The sequence below is a fragment of the Ananas comosus genome, linkage group 10 (genome assembly GCF_001540865.1).
Source record: "Ananas comosus cultivar F153 linkage group 10, ASM154086v1, whole genome shotgun sequence".
Taxonomy (NCBI): Eukaryota; Viridiplantae; Streptophyta; class Magnoliopsida; order Poales; family Bromeliaceae; genus Ananas; species Ananas comosus.
In genome coordinates, this window is record NC_033630.1 from 3,015,121 (window position 1) to 3,032,225 (window position 17,105).

The 17,105-nt window shown below is 36.5% G+C and overlaps 2 protein-coding genes across 7 annotated transcripts; one reads left to right on the forward strand and one right to left on the reverse strand.

The window, feature by feature from the left end:
- LOC109716183 (protein argonaute 4B-like) lies at positions 204-4,223 on the forward strand. Of its 2 annotated transcripts, XM_020241513.1 has the most exons (14): positions 204-320; positions 459-584; positions 800-907; positions 1,207-1,322; positions 2,021-2,118; positions 2,331-2,505; positions 2,590-2,706; positions 2,824-2,931; positions 3,010-3,072; positions 3,157-3,270; positions 3,353-3,518; positions 3,592-3,704; positions 3,787-3,924; positions 4,032-4,223. In XM_020241513.1, the coding sequence occupies exons 4-14, from the start codon at positions 1,320-1,322 to the stop codon at positions 4,206-4,208; spliced, it is 1,272 nt and encodes a 423-aa protein (XP_020097102.1). In that variant the 5' UTR covers positions 204-320; positions 459-584; positions 800-907; positions 1,207-1,319; the 3' UTR covers positions 4,209-4,223. The 2 variants fall into 2 exon arrangements, with proteins under 2 accessions (XP_020097102.1, XP_020097101.1); XM_020241512.1 differs by lacking the exons at positions 204-320; positions 459-584; positions 800-907; positions 1,207-1,322 and adding an exon at positions 1,414-1,684.
- LOC109716181 (jasmonic acid-amido synthetase JAR1-like) lies at positions 8,664-15,580 on the reverse strand. Of its 5 annotated transcripts, none has more exons than XM_020241505.1 (5): positions 15,365-15,580; positions 14,051-14,371; positions 13,862-13,963; positions 12,643-13,457; positions 8,664-9,277 (listed from the first exon to the last, which is right to left on the reverse strand). In XM_020241505.1, exons 2-5 carry the CDS (start codon positions 14,338-14,340, stop codon positions 8,733-8,735), a joined length of 1,752 nt encoding a protein of 583 aa, XP_020097094.1. In that variant the 5' UTR covers positions 14,341-14,371; positions 15,365-15,580; the 3' UTR covers positions 8,664-8,732. The 5 variants fall into 5 exon arrangements, with proteins under 5 accessions (XP_020097094.1, XP_020097095.1, XP_020097099.1 ...); XM_020241506.1 differs by having other exon boundaries at positions 14,051-14,432; XM_020241510.1 differs by lacking the exon at positions 15,365-15,580 and adding an exon at positions 15,083-15,166.

Sequence of the window (17,105 nt, forward strand, 5' to 3'; positions counted from 1 at the left end):
TCGTCTTTTCCACCACCGTCTCCTTCGCTCGCCTTTCTAGGTGCCGCTCCGACTCCCGTTCCCTCTCTGGACGGAATATTGGCCGAGTTCATGGCCGTCCCTTCTTCTGGTCGCGCCGTTCCCGTTAGCGACGCTTCGTTTCGGCTTATGCATCACCTCCGGTCGCTTCGTTTCGTTCGCACCCTAGATGCCGCTCCGACAACCGTTCCCTCTTTGGACGGAATCTTGGCCGAGTTCATGGCCGTCCCTTCTTCCGGTCGCGCCGTTCCCGTTAGCAACGCTTCGTTTCGGCTTATGCATCCCTTCCGGTCACGAAAATGGTGCGAATTTATTCTCCATGGTTCCTTCTTACTGCCTATATAATATCCCTCTGTAAAAAAAATATTTGCGTTTCCTGGTGATTTTTTTCTTATCTGATTTGGTAGTGATCACTCTGCGGGCTTTGATTTCACCTCCAGGGAAGCGGATCGAGCGGAAGCTTCTTGATTACAGTCAAGAGGCTCGATTACTGTCAAGAGGCTGAGTGGTTCGGAGGTGAGAAAAAAAGAAAGCTCGCTCTTTTGATGTTTTCGAATGTTTTGGAGGTGAAAACAGATCCTTTTTTAATGCTCCTCACAATTATAAAAATGTCCTTTAGTTGAAGATGTCACAACACTTATAGATTTGTTTCAAAATAAAATGTATACATATATATTTATTTAGTCTCTTTAGTCCCTTCTTGCTGCCTATATACTATGCCTCTGTAAAAAAAATTTATTTTGCATCTCTTGGTGATTTTTTTCATCTCTGATTTTGGTAGCGGTCCCTACACGGCTTCGATTTCACCTCCGGGGAAGCGGATCGAGCAAAGGCTTCTCGATTACAGTCAAGAGGCTCGATTACAGCCAAGGGGTCGAGCGATTCGGAGGTGAGAAAAATAAAAAACTCTCTCTGTTGATGTTCCTCTTTTGAATGTTTTTGGATGTGATAACAGTTCCCTTTTTTTTTCACTATTCAAATCTGACAAATTTTCAATAGGAAAAAAAATCACTATATCATGTTGTCACAATGCAGCCAATCACGTAAAATTAGTGGACTCATAAGGAATGGTTCTATAGTTATTTCACTAAACTTAAATTTTGTTTTTGTACAGTGTTTTTTTTTTTACTGGTTTGTATGGAACCTGCTTATTTGCTTTTTATCTAATGCAAACTTTCGCTAATTTAGGTTTACCCTGAAGGAACGCATTTGGTGATTCCATGATTTGAGCGGCCTATAATTTATGATGTCCTTGCTCGACCCCATATTCTGGGGAGTACATCAGGAAGCCACGGTTTTAAATGGTAATTTTCTTTCTACCTAATATGTGCATATGTCAATTCCCTCCATGTTTTTATCCCTGTTTAATAATTTACAGTTTTAGTTTCTCTCATCGACCTGAAGAGTTTCGTTTTTTAATTTTTTGAATGTATGACAAATTTTTGAGCTAGCTAGATTATGCAAGTTTGCGAATTTGTTTCATCACCAATTTTGATATAATTACGTTTTCTTTCTAATATTTGTTGATTAACCCCTTCGCCTTCATGCTCGCGAGCGACTGGTTCGTCATCACCATCTCGCCAATTGCGTCGTCGCGATCGTGGTCGCGCGTTGGGATGGGGGTTGAGAGATTTCGAAAGGGTTAGAGGAGGTCATGGTGATGGAGGTCGGTTTTGATCTCAATACACTTTTTTGTGAACTTCTTAATTTCAATAAAAAAGGAATTGGTAGTTTTTTAATGTCAGTTTTAAGCAAAGTTTTTTTGCTCAATTATGAAAGATATGTTTTTTTAAGAAAGGGCACTATTGAAAATTTAGATTTATAAGAGGCAGGGTTAATATATGAATAAAATCTTCAGTTTTAGTCCTTTTTCCACTATCTATCCGTTTGGTCATGCGTGGTAATATTTTGATTTATCATTGGCATATTTTGATTTATCATTGGCCCTAGACCAAATGCTATATATATATATATATATTGGTTCTATTTGGTGGTGGTACAGGCTAAGCGCATGCTGAAAAATCTGAGTATAAAGACAAGTCCACAAAATACTGAATACAAGATTGTTGGCTTGAGTGAACTGCCGTGCAATGAGCAAATGTAATTATTTCTTTGAATTTATATGATGTGTACTTAACCTTTATCTTACCATGAATGTTTAAAATTTACTCACCAAGAGAATTCAGGAGAAATCGAAGTCAACATTACTCATGGTTCTTTTGTATCTTTGATGCCTTATTTATCGATTTCATGGAGTAGATTGAATTTGTATGTTGTTAGCTAATGTCTGTCTGTCATTATTGTTTCATCAGGTTTGTATTAAAGCAGAGAAATGGTAGGGATGGAAATGGTGAAGATTTCCATACTTCAGAAATAACAGTCTATGAGTATTTTGTTAAACATCGGAATATTGAGTTAAGGTATTCGGCTGATCTGCCATGCATTAATGTTGGAAAACCAAAGCGCCCCACGTACATTCCCATGGAGGTCTGTTTGTTTTTTAATTTATTTGTGGAAGTATTTTTAGTTTTCGATGCTTATAAATTTGTTGATGCTTCTTTCACTTCCCAGTTATGCAATTTAGTATCACTGCAAAGATACACAAAGGCTTTATCTAACCTTCAACGTGCCTCACTGGTGGAGAAATCGAGGCAGAAGCCTCAAGAGAGAATGAGGGTTTTAAATGATGTGAGTCTCTCTTCTTCTCTCTATTCGTGTGCGCGCATGCGTGTGCGTATGTCTGTTTGTGTGTCTGTGTGTCCTCGCTTGTCCTTAGTTGTCTCCGTTTTTTTGCCCTCTATGTAGGCCTTAAAGCACAGCAATTATGATTCTGAGCCAATGCTGCGGGCTTGCGGTATTTCCATTGCTACAAGTTTTACACAAGTGGAAGGCCGTGTTTTACCAGCCCCAAAGGTTAGCATCAACATTAAAAACTATCAGTTATGATTACTATATTCCTTGTTAATGCTAACAAACTTTCTTGACCAATAGCTGAAAGTTGGTAACGGTGAAGATTTTCTTCCACGAAATGGGAGATGGAACTTCAACAACAAGGTCATTTTTTGTTGTTCTATTGCTTCATCCCATAACTTTTTGATTATGATAAAAAAAGAAAATTCGCTGTTTTCCTTTTTGCAGAAACTGGTTCAGCCCTCAAATGTTGATCGCTGGGCTGTGGTCAATTTCTCGGCTCGTTGTGATATCAGGTCTCTTGTCCGAGATCTGATCAAATGTGGAGATATGAAAGGAATTGTAGGTTATCCTTGTTATCTTGTTACTCTTTGTGTCCTTTTAATCTGTATTTATTCATTGCTATTTTTTTGCTACTCTTTAGTCCATTGAGCAACCATTCGATGTATTTGAAGAGAGTCCTCAGTTGAGGCGAGCTCCTCCCACTGCTAGGGTGGAAGACATGTTTCAACAAATTAAGACAAAGCTTCCAGGAGCACCACGTTTCCTTCTCTGCCTTTTGCCTGAGCGGAAGAACTGTGATGTTTATGGTCTGTTCTGTGAAATTGCACTTTCACCACTCTTATGATCCTTTTCTTAGTTTCTGGCCATGTTCAATGATAGGACCTTGGAAGAGAAAATGCCTCGCTGAATTTGGAATTGTCACACAATGCATTGCTCCAACTAGAGTCAATGATCAGTACCTTACAAATGTGCTCCTAAAGATTAATGCCAAGGTCCATTTTTTATATGCTTTTTGTCAAATTATAATTTCCTTTTGTTTTAAATCTTAAATTGCTTTCTTATGGCTATGAACAGCTGGGTGGAATCAACTCGTTGTTGCATGTTGAGCATACTCCTGCTATTCCTCTGGTGTCTAAGATGCCCACAATTATCTTGGGGATGGATGTTTCCCATGGACAGCCAGGGCAATCTGATGTGCCATCAATTGCTGCTGTAAATATAAATTCCATCTTTGTTGGGTGCTTGGGTTTTTTTTCTTTTTCTTTTTGAAAAAAATATAGCTGACCTTGTCCCTGTGTTTGTTTGGTGGAAATTGTTAGGTTGTTAGTTCTAGACAGTGGCCTCTCATTTCAAAGTATAGGGCATCTGTCCGAACCCAGTCGCCAAAGGTGGAAATGATAGACTCCTTATTTAGACCTACTGAAAATGATGATCAAGGAATAATGAGGTCAAACTTTTCTGCATTTTTTGGATTCTTTGCTTTACTGTATATATGACAAGAATTTGCTGTATATATGACAAGAATTTGCTTTTAGTCTGATAGTTGAATTCTTTTATGNAGATACTTTCTAATAAGTTCTACGAACGTGATATTAAGTTTTTTATTTGTTGGCATTGGCAATGATGACAAAATGATGACAAAATGAATAATCTTATGATTAATATAAAAAGAGTATATACATGGTAAGGCAACTTGGATGGCAGTTATGCAACCGTTGCAACCAAGAATTTCGCTTAACAAGTGATGAAGCAAAGATTGAGATAGTTTACATTTGTAATTACTTATATATTTGGCGATTATGACAAAATGAAATAAAATTACGGTTGAATGTCAATGAAGATTTTACACAGTAAATTAACTAGAATGGCAATTACAAAATAATTGCAACCAGTTATTCCCCTTGACAAAGGATGCATCTATATCTATAGCCCCTATGAAAGCCCGTTCTCTTTGTCCACATGGCAACATTAGCTTAATCTAATTTTCTGTGGACCCTATCTGTAATCTTAAGATACTTTGTTAATTAGTGGGCGAGTCCCACCCAACCAAATAACTTTTCCTCCCTACTCCGCTTCCCATTTAGTTTTCTATGCTTCTAAATAACTTCATCTTCCACCTTCGTCTCCGTCGCTCGCCCCTCTAGGTGCCGCTTAGACTCCTGTTCCCTCTTTGGACAGAATGTTGGGACGAGCTCATGGTCGGGCCTTCTTCCCATCGCGCCCGTTCCCGTTAGTGACGCTTCGTTTCATTCGACCCTAGGTGCCGCTCCGACTGCTGTTCCCTCTCTGGACGGAATGTTTCCTCTCTAGCCGGAATGTTGGGTCGAGTTCATGGTCGATCCTTCTTACGGTCGCGCCATTTCCATTGGCGACGCTTCGTTTCGGCTTATTCATCCCCTCCGGACACGAAAATGGTTCGGATTCATTCTCCGTGGTCCTTTTTTGCTGCCTATATAATATGTCTCTGTAAAAAAATTATTTGCAGCAAAAAAAAATCTATTTCTTTGTCGGTGGGTATCAACTAGGATGGCAGTTACTAAATAAATGCAACCAGTGATTACCCCCAGCAAGATATGCAGAAGCTATTGAGAACATATAACTATACGCGGTACCTTTTCTCAAAGACTTCTGAAATGAGAAAAAAACTATTGTTGACTATTGATAATACTCATTACATGTCTGAGCCTATATTTAAAATAGAATTTTACTACCTGTTGATCTTTTTTGATTTACTCAAATTTCTACTACTACTGCTTATACTCCTTATGATATATATTTTACCATTATTTTAGGTTTGCATTTTTTTTCCCTTTTTTTTACTACAAGTTCTTGCCGATATTCCTCTAGCTTCTACTCAACCTTAGGTGCCGTTTCTTTATTTTATTTCACTTTATATCTTTTCGATCATTGTTATGATGTTTTTTTTACTTTTATAATCAATTTTCAAAGTTGTTGCTTCACTTGAGGTATAGTTTCTGATTAGATTCTATTTTCTTTTGTCGACATGTCAGTATTTTCTTATATTTGGACTTTTGTACAAAATACCTGTTAGTTTAACTATCTTGCTTAATTGTGGGTTTCTATAGGATTTGTGCCCGCCTAATATGTCAGCTTAACTTATCTATTGGCTTAATTCATATTTTACAAAGTAAATTAACTAGGATGGACATTGCGAAATAATTACAACCAGTGTGTCTCTATATTAGTTTCTTTGATTGTTGTGTTGGTGTTTTCTTACTATTCCTTTTTAAAATTATTTGACTATAAGTTTTGCAACTTATATATTATAATTAATTTTGTAAGTTGCTGCTTCACTTGATTTTCGAACTACTGCAATCGCATATTTTTGGGACAGTAGGTTAGTAATATTTCTCAATCAAGTTTTTCTATTAGTCATATTTCATTCTTTCTTTAATTTTTTACTGACTATTGCCTTTTCTTTCAGCCAACTCTTGCACTCTTTCCTGGACTTCTACAAGCACTCTTTCCTCGGCTTATACATCTCTCAATTTTATTATATCTATGGTCACTCATGCTGCTGTTGAATTAACTGCTTATACTTTTATTTGTTTGTTACTCAAAATTTTTTAGTTCTTTTATGTATTTACTATTTTGTCCTTAACTGTATATCATATTTTATACTTAAAATAGTGGCTACTTTTATTGTTTTGGTGATAGCTTCCATGCTGCGAGGTTTCTACTACTTTTTACTTCTAAATCTTATATGAGTTTATTATATTTTATATTCTGAAGTTTTTCAAGTATGCCAGACTTTTTTTTGTTTAAAGTCGCTGAATTACAACTACTTTTGTTTAATTATAGCTTCAAGTGTTTTTTTTTCTTTTGCCTATTGAATGTAAACTGATTAAATTGCTTTAAGCCATCTCTGTATAGAAATTTGTGCGAGGTTAGAATGTGTCGCTTTTTTTTTTTTTCGTAAACTTATGAGGCATTCTTTTGATTTCTTTTAATCATTATATGTATTCAAATCTTGATGAAGACAAAATTTCGCTACAACAATATTTGCCCGTCGCATCGCGCGGGTCACTACACTAGTCAATAATTAAATTGCCTATCTGCACGGGCCGTATCCACCGCATCGTATCGTGTAAACAAAATATCGATAAGATACAGCCTGGTGCGGGGCCGATAGAGCAATTCAAAACTCTTTATTCCTGAAATTAGTAAATAATTTTTTCAGTAAAATTTAAAAAATAATAATAATAATAATAATATATGAAATAATTGACATATTTTATTGCTAAAATTAATAAATATTTCATTCCATTACGTGTCAATACACATATTTTTTTGTAACCGGCATGCATCGGCACGACCTGACACACACCATAGCGTACCGCGCCGATAAGCTTTGGGCATAATTCCGTGCCTCGGCACTTAAATTCTTAGTCACAATTACCAAATTCGACCCATAAAGAATTATGTCTTATGTATTACAACCCGCGGCTCGGCCCGTGAGGCCCGGGACTCGTATTGGGCCTATCGGTAGGCCCATTAGAGTGAGCCGAATCAGGCTAATATATAATCGGACTCAAAACCTCGCTCGACCCTCTAGTTGTTTAGGTCTACGCTAACAAATGAATTGTTCAGTATATTTTGCACTTTTATTTAATGCTTTTATATATATAATAATATGTTTTCAGTGTTACATATTTATAATTTATCATTCCCACAATTGCCAATTTTTTTCAAAATTTTGCGGAACTCTGAATTTTTTAAACTCACAGAATTTCAACTAAATACAGTAACAACAATAAAATACCAAGAATTGACCGTACCTACTACAGTTGGCTAAAAACTTAACGATGTATACGTGAGATCCTAAATTCAAAACCTAATTAATTGCTTCATACAATAAAGTTTTAACCGAGTTCATTTCTAAATAATAAACAAAGTGGACAATATATTACCTTTATCTCTAGAAAAAAAAATGAAAAACAACTTTTAATAGAAGACAAAGGCCGTCGAAATTCTAATTACATGGTCACTCTATTTTTTTCAGTGAGACACGTGACTCCAAAGTGCTAATCAATAATTCTAAAAATTCAAACAAAAAATAAAGACATACATTATAATTAAAATATATAGATGCACCTGCATTTGCAGGTCCCACAAGCCATGCACAACATGTGACGTTACGTACGTACCCACGTTGTCACTTCTCCGCACCAATTTGATGCTCAACCACGTGATCAGCAATGATAGGGCCAACTCGATCAACTCCAAACAACTCTCATTATTCATTATTTTTTTAGTGCCAGTGAGGAACCGTTGACGTTGGTTTTTTTTTAGCAGAACAGATGTATTGAAATTGGTTGCCGTCTGCCATACGAATATGGCTGAATTCGAAGTTTTTTATAAAACAGATGTACTGAAATTGATTGCTGTTTGCAAGATGAATTCGGCAGAATTTGTAAGTATCTATTAATTAACTATTCAAAAAATCGATCTCATGCTTGTTATCGTCCTTGTTCGTAAGACTATTTAGGGAGGTAGGGAAATTGTGTTCGACAAAAAGGTCGCAAAAAATACGCGCCGCACCAACTTTCCATGATTGGTACTCATATGAGACGAAAAGTTGCGCCATCAATTTTCTATAAGAAGTTTTTATTCGAGCGTTCTGGTAAAAAAGTGAGTATTTTCATTTTCATTTTTCAGAACCGATAATTTTAGATCTCACTTTTAATGAACCTAACACACTCTAAAATTAGCTATTTCTAAATTATTTTTTTACTAGATAAATCTTCTGTAGAGTATAATATCAGAGCCGGTCTTAAAGCCTCTCTACTGCAAGAAGTTTTTGGGTTTAAGTTTCATATTTAACTTGTGGTTTGATCCCCGCTCGTGTGTTTCACAAATCTTCAAGAACATCAAAGCAAAACAAAGAAAAGAAATAATTAAAATAATTAAAGTTATTTATTTCTTTTCAATTCCCCAACACATTCAAACACATTTTATTAATTATAAGATGATGAGTTGATATTTCATACTAACATGTATCAATAATACGCATTGCTAAAAAAGCTCTCAATACAATTATCACATAAAATCTGCGAAACGTTTGCGTTCGCCGGTCCGACGCATCGCGGCGTCTTAAACTGGCTCACCGCGGCCCCGAGGCCCAGGAAATGGTGAAGAATCTTCTGGAATGTCCCTCCTCGAACAATGCGGAGCTCGAGGGGCCCGATAGATTTGATCTTTCTCGACCCGACATAGCCCGCATCGATCAGCGCGCGGTCCAGGCAATCGCAGCAGCTTTGTAGCACATCCTTTGGGGCATTATCAGCACTCAGTTCCCAGAAGATTACGTAGTGGCCCGGGTCCGTGGACATGTCGGCCTGGCTCGTGAAGTCGACTAGATCGAGCTTCTCCGCCGCTAGCAGCTTGGAGGCTTCCTCGACAGCTAACTGGAGGTCCTTCTCGGTGTTCTTGTCGATGTTGATGGACAGCAGGAGGTTCCTCCTGCATACGAATTTGAGCTTCGGTGTCGAGTTGTGGAAACCCGCGACTTTCACAACATCGCCTAGTCGGTATCGATACAATCCTGTTTGCCATTACAACAGACGCAAACCAAATATATGTAACGACTACGTTGGATCTTATTTTCAGGTATTTCGAGTTCTTAACACGATCATCTTACTATATATGAATAGTTACTTTTGCATGCAATGTTCAATACTCGTTGCAATATAAGCTATAGTTTTCTAGGAGGGGGGGGGGGACGAATTTTTATATTTACCTAATCAACAAACGAAAAGCAGCAAAGGTAAGAAAATGGTATATATATATATAATAGAGAGAGAGAGAGAGATTAGAGAGAGAGAGAGAGTCCGCGTACTTATGCTATTAATAGATGAAGCACTTGGTGCTTACCAGTTTTCGTCGTTAGATCTACCCTTTTGATCATTTTCACCGTTTAGATCTATATATATTCAACCAACCACTCCATCAACCTTGGGAGCCCACACATCTTAACCGCAACATCATCTTAATCCAATGGCCAAAAACTTGGAGTAGCACCAAGACTTGGTGCTATTAATAGTATATTAGCCTGTTATTATATATATATATATATATATATAATATATGGAGTCCAGCTAGTTATGTGGTGCTTTGTAAAAGCACCAAACATTTGGCACTACAACAAAAAACGGTCTATAGCGACACTTTTAAATGTAGGTTACATTGTCAAAAAAGTCTGATCTAGCTAAATTACCGAACTTTTAGATAAAGTGTTGTATATGTGGGGTCGCCTAGGTTATATAGTGAGCAGTTTAAGAGTGTCGCTCCTAAAGAAAAAATAAAAATAAAAAAAAACAAACAGAGTGCTCTGACTATTTTACCAACAACTTATTTAAGTCATTTAGCAACCGCCGAACTCTAATTTCGTTGGTTGCGGTGGCGGTAGGAGGACGACAGGAATGACTCTTCGTCTAGTAATTTCAGTAGAATTGAATGTGAAGAGAGAAGAAATATGGTAATTGATTTTTGCTTTTTTTTTTCTTTTCTATTTGTAATTCGGGCAAATGGACTCGGGCTGCGGTGGTTGAGTAGAGTTATTTTTTATTTTTGTTGGATTGGCGGCTTTATATTTAGGCATTAGTAGTTTTCTTTAAGTTTAGCATAAAGTGGACACTTACTCAAAAGTGTCCCAAACAATGTGTCCTATAACCTAATTCTGTTGTTGTGTGGCTCGTAAAGTTTTTACCTGTTAGATCTAATTCCTTCGGGATCATTTTTCAACCATTAGATCTATACTATCTCAACCAACCACACACTCAACCCTTAGGGGCGCCACTGTCATCCTTATAACCGATATATTGGCTTAATCCAATGGCTAACAATCTCACAGCACCAACAACTTGATACTTTTTAAAAGCATCAGGAGCTCAATTCTATAGTATATATATATATATATATATATATATGTGAGTCCAGCTATTGTGTTTAAAAGACAAGCACTTGGTGCCTTTTGTAAAGTTTCTTACCGATTAGATCTATTCTTCGGATCCATTTTTCAACCATGTTAGTTATACTATTCAACAACCACCATAACCCAGGGCCCATATCATCCTAACCGTTATATCTCTTAATCCAATAGCCTAAAAATCTACATGCACAAGAAAACTTGGTAACTTTCTTAACAGCTATATGGAAGCTCAAACATATATATTATAATATATATATATATATAATATATATATGTGTAAGGCTGAGGCTACTATTGCTATCGGAAGCCATCGGAGCCTTCCTGTGCTTCTCAGTCGTTTTGATGTTGGACGACTTTCGAATCGTCGATCGGCCCTTAAACTTGATCTAGAGTATTTGGAGTACCTAGAAATAAATTTATATTTTAGAACATGCTTAGTGATCGAATGGGCTCAAATCAACAATTAATTTTCAATGAGTCGTGTGAAGCCGTTTGCCAGTTTTAACGGGTGTAGAAAGTATCCAAATCACTGTGAATTTTGATAGAAAATTCCTTTATACGTATATAAAAACAAGATCAATATCATTTGATTTAAATTTTAATGTCATCATTATATACATTTGTAGATTTTTTTTCAGCCGTTGAATTTTAAAGCCCCTTCGTTTCACTAGGCAAATGATATCGAAAAATAATAAAATTTATTTTCTAGGTACTCCAAATACTCTAGATCAAGTTTAACGGAGCCGATCGACGATTCGAAAGCTGCAACATCGAAAACGAGCTGGAAGCACGAAAGGCTCCGTGCTTCCGATAGCATAGTAGCCCACTCTATATATATATATGTACATGTACATGTACATGTACATATATATATATATATATATATATATATATGTCGGTGCCACCGATTAATCGAGCAATATATAATCACTTTTATGAAGCTTTTTTCATCATATATATATTTGACTATTGTGGTTCTTATTACGTAAATGCAGGTGACTACTTATCACTCGGCATATCCACGAGTCAACAACAACAAAAAAAATTTAAAAGCTTGATGTTACCTTTCGCAAGATTACTTGGAACCGAAACATCGCAAAAAGACTAAGAATCAGCCGTTTCTAGTCTAGTGAATGATATTCAAACATTTTTCGGCACCTAACCAATGATTTGTCAAGGCCTGAATTAATCCCTACATTGACTTGTCAACAAATAAATGCAGAGAACTAAAAGCAAGATAGAAGATTATTCAAGGCTTTGCCAACTAACCTAACTACCGCTACGTACGTATGCAAGGTAACATCAAGCTTCGGAGAGCTTAATTTAATATGATAATGAAATATTTCAAACAAACTTTTCCAAAATTTAACACTTGAATAATTAAGATTGCGGAAAAAAGAGGTCCAGTACTCTACTCTCTTATTATGTTCAAGACAAGAAGCGTGTTAACTAGTCGAAGGTTTTCGTATGCAATTTGATAGTTTACCGTAATGCAGTAACGTGATCGCATTAAATAATCCGTTCCTAAGACAAGTACACTTTCCTCTGCTCATGTTCTCGGTTTGACTCTTCATGTGCCTAGCTTATATACTTTGAACAAATTTCCTGTAGCTAAGCTTATTTCAGCTTTAATTAGATTAAAGTTTAAGAATAGCATGTTTAAGTTTCCTGGAATAAGATTCGTCTACGGAAAACAAGCTACCCAGATTTGCTGCAAACAACTGCAGCACTACGCGGTTTTAGTTATCGAATTGGGCCGTCATTTTTATGTACCGGTAACACTAATCTCACCTTGAAAGAGACTTCCAACTGCTCTAGAGTAATTAACTATTTCTAAAGGCACCTCCTCTACCTAAAAGTTGCCTTTTTCTCCTTCTAAATCACTTTTTACGTGCTCCGACAAGACATCTAGTTCAATGTTCAAAGTAGTAGAAAAATTTAATATGTTGCTTGCGAATTCGGTGAAATAGAGGATGTACCTGCGAAATTGGTGACGACGATCTCGTACTCTTTGCCAACTTGAACTTCGGTTAGACCGACCGGTTCTAATTCCGCATGCGAATCGCTTGTCTCCAATTCCCTCGCCTCGACCTTCGGTTTCAAGGGAATGAACTCAAAATAGCCGATATCGGGAAGCACAGCAAAAGTTGTCAACTCGGGAGGCAACTTCGGGTCGACACTAGTCCCGATCCATCCTTCGGAAGCCCCATACTCCGCACTAACCAACGGTAGATTCCCTGCATAATGCCTCAGTTTCTTCAAATACGGTTCCATCGAGCCCGTCATGATTCCATACACGTATCTAGCGTTAGGCCAAAGTTCGGGGATCACTCCGTACCAGTTACTCAAGCTCACGCATTTCTCGTATATCGAATCGGCTAGGGTGGGGTTCGGGCTTAAGAGACTGGAAACAGCTTCCCTTATAGATGGAATAGTGATTCTCGAGGAGAGAACTCCTCCTCTTATATCATTACACAGTTCTTCCCAGATTTCTTCGAAGGTTCGAAAGGCGTGAACGATGCTGTGTGCGAATGTAGAAGATACGAATCGAACTTCGTCTGAATAGATTAGTCCGCAGAGGAGGTGGCAGTACAGGGACTGGTGGAAGTCGGGGCCGAATATGACTTCGAAGGGGCTGCAAGATTGGGACTGGATATCCTTCATAGTGGACTTGAATTGCTCACTGCGGTATACGTTAGTCGTCGCGGTCGTGGCGATGAGCCCGCCTTTGGTTACAAACTGTTTGCTGCTGTAAATGAATTGAAGTGCTTTTCCAGGTTCAATAGGGAATTCCCTGAGACAAGTAGAGTTCCAAAAATAATAATAATAATAATAATAATATTCATGATCATCTGTATAATAATTAATGTTTGAAGCGAAAAAGAGGAAAATGACCACCCATTTCAGGGTTCAAGTGGCTTAATGTCAATCAACATTATGTGTAACACTCAATAACTCTACCAAAATTAAATGTACTATAGCTAAAACTAGCCTATTTCTTTTAATGAAAAGAGAAGCCCACAAAGGCCACTTGAGAAAGGAATAAGACAAACACCATACATCTCTTTTATGCAATGAAAGTAACCAGCACAAGTTTTGGTATTATCCAAACTCCGCAGACGAATACGAAAAAAAAAAAAATGAAGTGTAAACTCGAAGAAAATATCCGGTACGAAGTGGCCTGAAATAGAACAGTACCTGTTTCTGAAAGCATATGATATTCGGTATATCTGCATTGTCGAATGCACCAACTCCTCGCTGAACAGCAAATACTTGGGCTTCCCTTGCGTAGTACCGGAACTACGAACCCAAAATCGTACAAAATTAGGAAAATTTAGAAAAAAAAAAAATTATATTCATCGAAAGGAGATTTCGTAATACTACTACCTAAGTGATATCTTGGTCACTGGTTTCCGAGTGAGGATAGGAGAAGAATCCCCATCTGCAATTCTCTGTATATAAGGCTCTATATCCTTGTGTGTAATTAATGGGACACATGATTTGAAACTCCCTGGATCAACTCTTCCTCTTAGACCCAAACTCCGCAGATACTCGGTTTCGCCGTTCTCCTCGAGGATTCTCTTTAAGGTCTCTCTCTGAACTTCAACAGCGTTCTTCGTGAGCTCTTCGAATTCGCCGATCACCTTTTCGATGTTCAATCCCTCCTTCTCCAGCATCTTCGATGCCCGGTCAAATTTTCGCGCTTATCTGCAACAATGGCCGGGTTCTGATTTAAAAAGATCGCATCTTGAAACCGCGACACAATTTACTACAAACCATGTGATAAAATGTTTAGAAATATATTGGAGATCGTGGTTTTCGATGAGAGCATAATAAATAATAAAAATTCAGCAGGGAAAAGCACGTTTCAGCTCACCTGCTAAGAACAAGGTCAACCTAAGCATGCCCAAAAGGTATAAGAAATAAAAGATACAAGTTAGGGCAAAGGGAATCTACTTAAGAAAACAAGTAAAAACAGGAAAAAGATGCTATTCCTGTGCAGCTTTTCATCAGAATCGATAAACCAACCAAAGATACCCAAAATTAAAAGCACAAGAAATCCTAACAAAGGAAACTATTTGAACAAGAAGCTATCTTAAACATGAAAGAACAAGCCCAGGAAGGGAAATTTGATAAAAAGGACACATTTTTCCTGAGATTTTATTCAAAACCAGCCTCAGGGAAGTGCTGAAACTATGGATAAAATTGGGAGAATTCCTAACCAATGGAAGTTTGATAAAAAGAGCACATTTTTATTGAGATTTTGAGCATAACGAACCTCAGAGAAGTGTTGAAACTACGAATAAAATTGTGAGAATTTTTAACCAAGGAAACTATTTGAACAAGAAACTATGTTTTCACGGGGAGAAGCAACCCAGTAAAGCACGAATATTTATTGAGATTTTAAACACAACAAACCTCCGAGAAATGTTGAAACTGAGAGTAGAGGTAGGAGATTTCCTAGTCAAAAAAACTATTTCAACAAGAAACGTAGCTTCACTTTGAAAAACAAAGCCAATAAAATAAAATTTAATTAAAAGAACACATTTTTCTCGAGATGTTGAGCACAACAAACATCACGGAAGTGTTGAAATTACAAACTAAAATACAAGAATCCACCTTTCACATGGGAAAGCAAACCCATCAAACAAAACTTTATAAAAGCACACATATTTTTTCGAGATTTCAAACAAAACCAACCTCAGTGAAGCGCCGAAACCGCGGTTTGTCGATGGGAATCGGATCAAGTTCGAATCTTTTCAGTGGGTTTTTAAAATCGGGGGAGCGTTTTGAGTGGCGCTTCTACTGCATGTGGATTCCCAACAGGGGCCGAACCAAACAGGGGTTAAAACAAGTCGGCGTCGGCTTTTTAATCGGCGCCGAGTTTGCTCTCTGTGTCCGTTGTTTTGTATGCGCGTGAGTTTTATTGTTGTGTGATGATTTGGGGAAGAAACAGTGAATAATAAATTTATCTATATAAAATTCAAGTTTCATATATTGTTCCAGTAAAAATTCTAATATTTTTAAATATATTCCTGCTGGTAGAATCCGTTAGAAAAATTTAGTTAACCACAGGTTAAATATTATACCATGATTAGTTTTTGATATTTTTATTCTTCTTATATTATATTGTTATCGCTTTTGGAAGGACATATTTGTGATGGCAAAATTGAAAATATAAACAGTTCTCTAACGGTTCTCTATCGGTAATAAATCAGAAGGACATATTTAAAAAATATTAAAATCTTTATAGGAACAATATATAAAAGTTACCGACCGTTTCTAGAGCAAGTGGCAAAGGGCTTAGTGGTTGGTATCCGAGACCCAAGTTCGAATCCTAGTTAATTCACATTTCCAGCTAAGTTTATTTCTAAATGAAATAAACGAAGCGGTAGCGTGCTACCTATTTCTCAAAAAAAAATAATATATATAAAAATTAAACTTTATAAAAATATATTTATTATTTACTATATTTGTAGAGATTTGTATGAAATTAATCCTTATATTATTGACAAAACTGGGAGTAGAGTGAGGAGATGCCGTGTGGAATTTGGGTGAGATAGTTACTTTAATTACATTATTACATTATTACATACATTTTCTAAAAGTTTCAAACTGCAAAAAAAAAAAAAAAAAAAAAAAAAAAAAAAAAAAAAAAAAAAAAAAAAAATTGCCTCTTCGTGCTTCCACTCAATCAAAATTATATATTCTCGTCCTATTCTAGTCCACACCTTATTTGGCGCAGATTTAAGTGATGAGGATTGATACCAACCTAAAGAGCTAAGCTAATAATATAACTTAAATACATTTTCAAAATTTTAATTTACTAAGATAAACTTATCCCATCTCGGTTCTGCGGAGTCGAAATGATCCCATTCAATACGAATTTATGTGAAGATTAATATCAACCTAAAAGGCTAAGCAAATAAATAGGCCAGCACGAATTTGATATCATTGTACGAAATATAGGTATACATCACTGCTAACACGTTTCGTAAGTTTTTTTGTTTAACATGAATGTTTTTTTTTTTTTTTTTTTTTTAAGTTAGGTAGTATGCTATCCGTTTCGTTTAATTCATTTAGAAATAAATCTAGTCGGAAATGTGAATCAAGTAGGATTTGAACTTAGGTCTCGAATACCAATCATCAAATTCTTTGCCGCTTACTCTAGGGACGGTCGGTAACACGTATCGTGAGTTATAAACTAAAAGCTAAGTGCATGATAAATTCAACTGAAAATTCTCGCTCTAAAAATAAAACAGTAATATTATTACATCATATCTAATGATAATTTATACAATAAAATAAAATGTACACTGACAATATTAATTTCTGTAACAATAACAAGCAAATGGCTAGATATATGTCTTAGGATATGTATCCCATTTAATCAGAAGGGATAAATGTCAAAAATAAGTGCTACACTGCACACTCCCCATCC

Coding starts and splice junctions, on each gene's coding strand:
- LOC109716183 (XM_020241512.1), top strand. Junction 3,519..3,591: donor GAAGAACTGTGATGTTTATG/GTCTGTTCTGTG, acceptor GTTCAATGATAG/GACCTTGGAAGAGAAAATGC. Junction 3,705..3,786: donor TCCTAAAGATTAATGCCAAG/GTCCATTTTTTA, acceptor GGCTATGAACAG/CTGGGTGGAATCAACTCGTT.
- LOC109716181 (XM_020241505.1), bottom strand. CDS start 14,340: ATGCTGGAGAAGGAGGGATTGAACATCGAAAAGGTGATCGGCGAATTC. Junction 13,964..14,050: donor GTGACCAAGATATCACTTAG/GTAGTAGTATTA, acceptor TTGGGTTCGTAG/TTCCGGTACTACGCAAGGGA. Junction 13,458..13,861: donor TCATATGCTTTCAGAAACAG/GTACTGTTCTAT, acceptor TACTTGTCTCAG/GGAATTCCCTATTGAACCTG.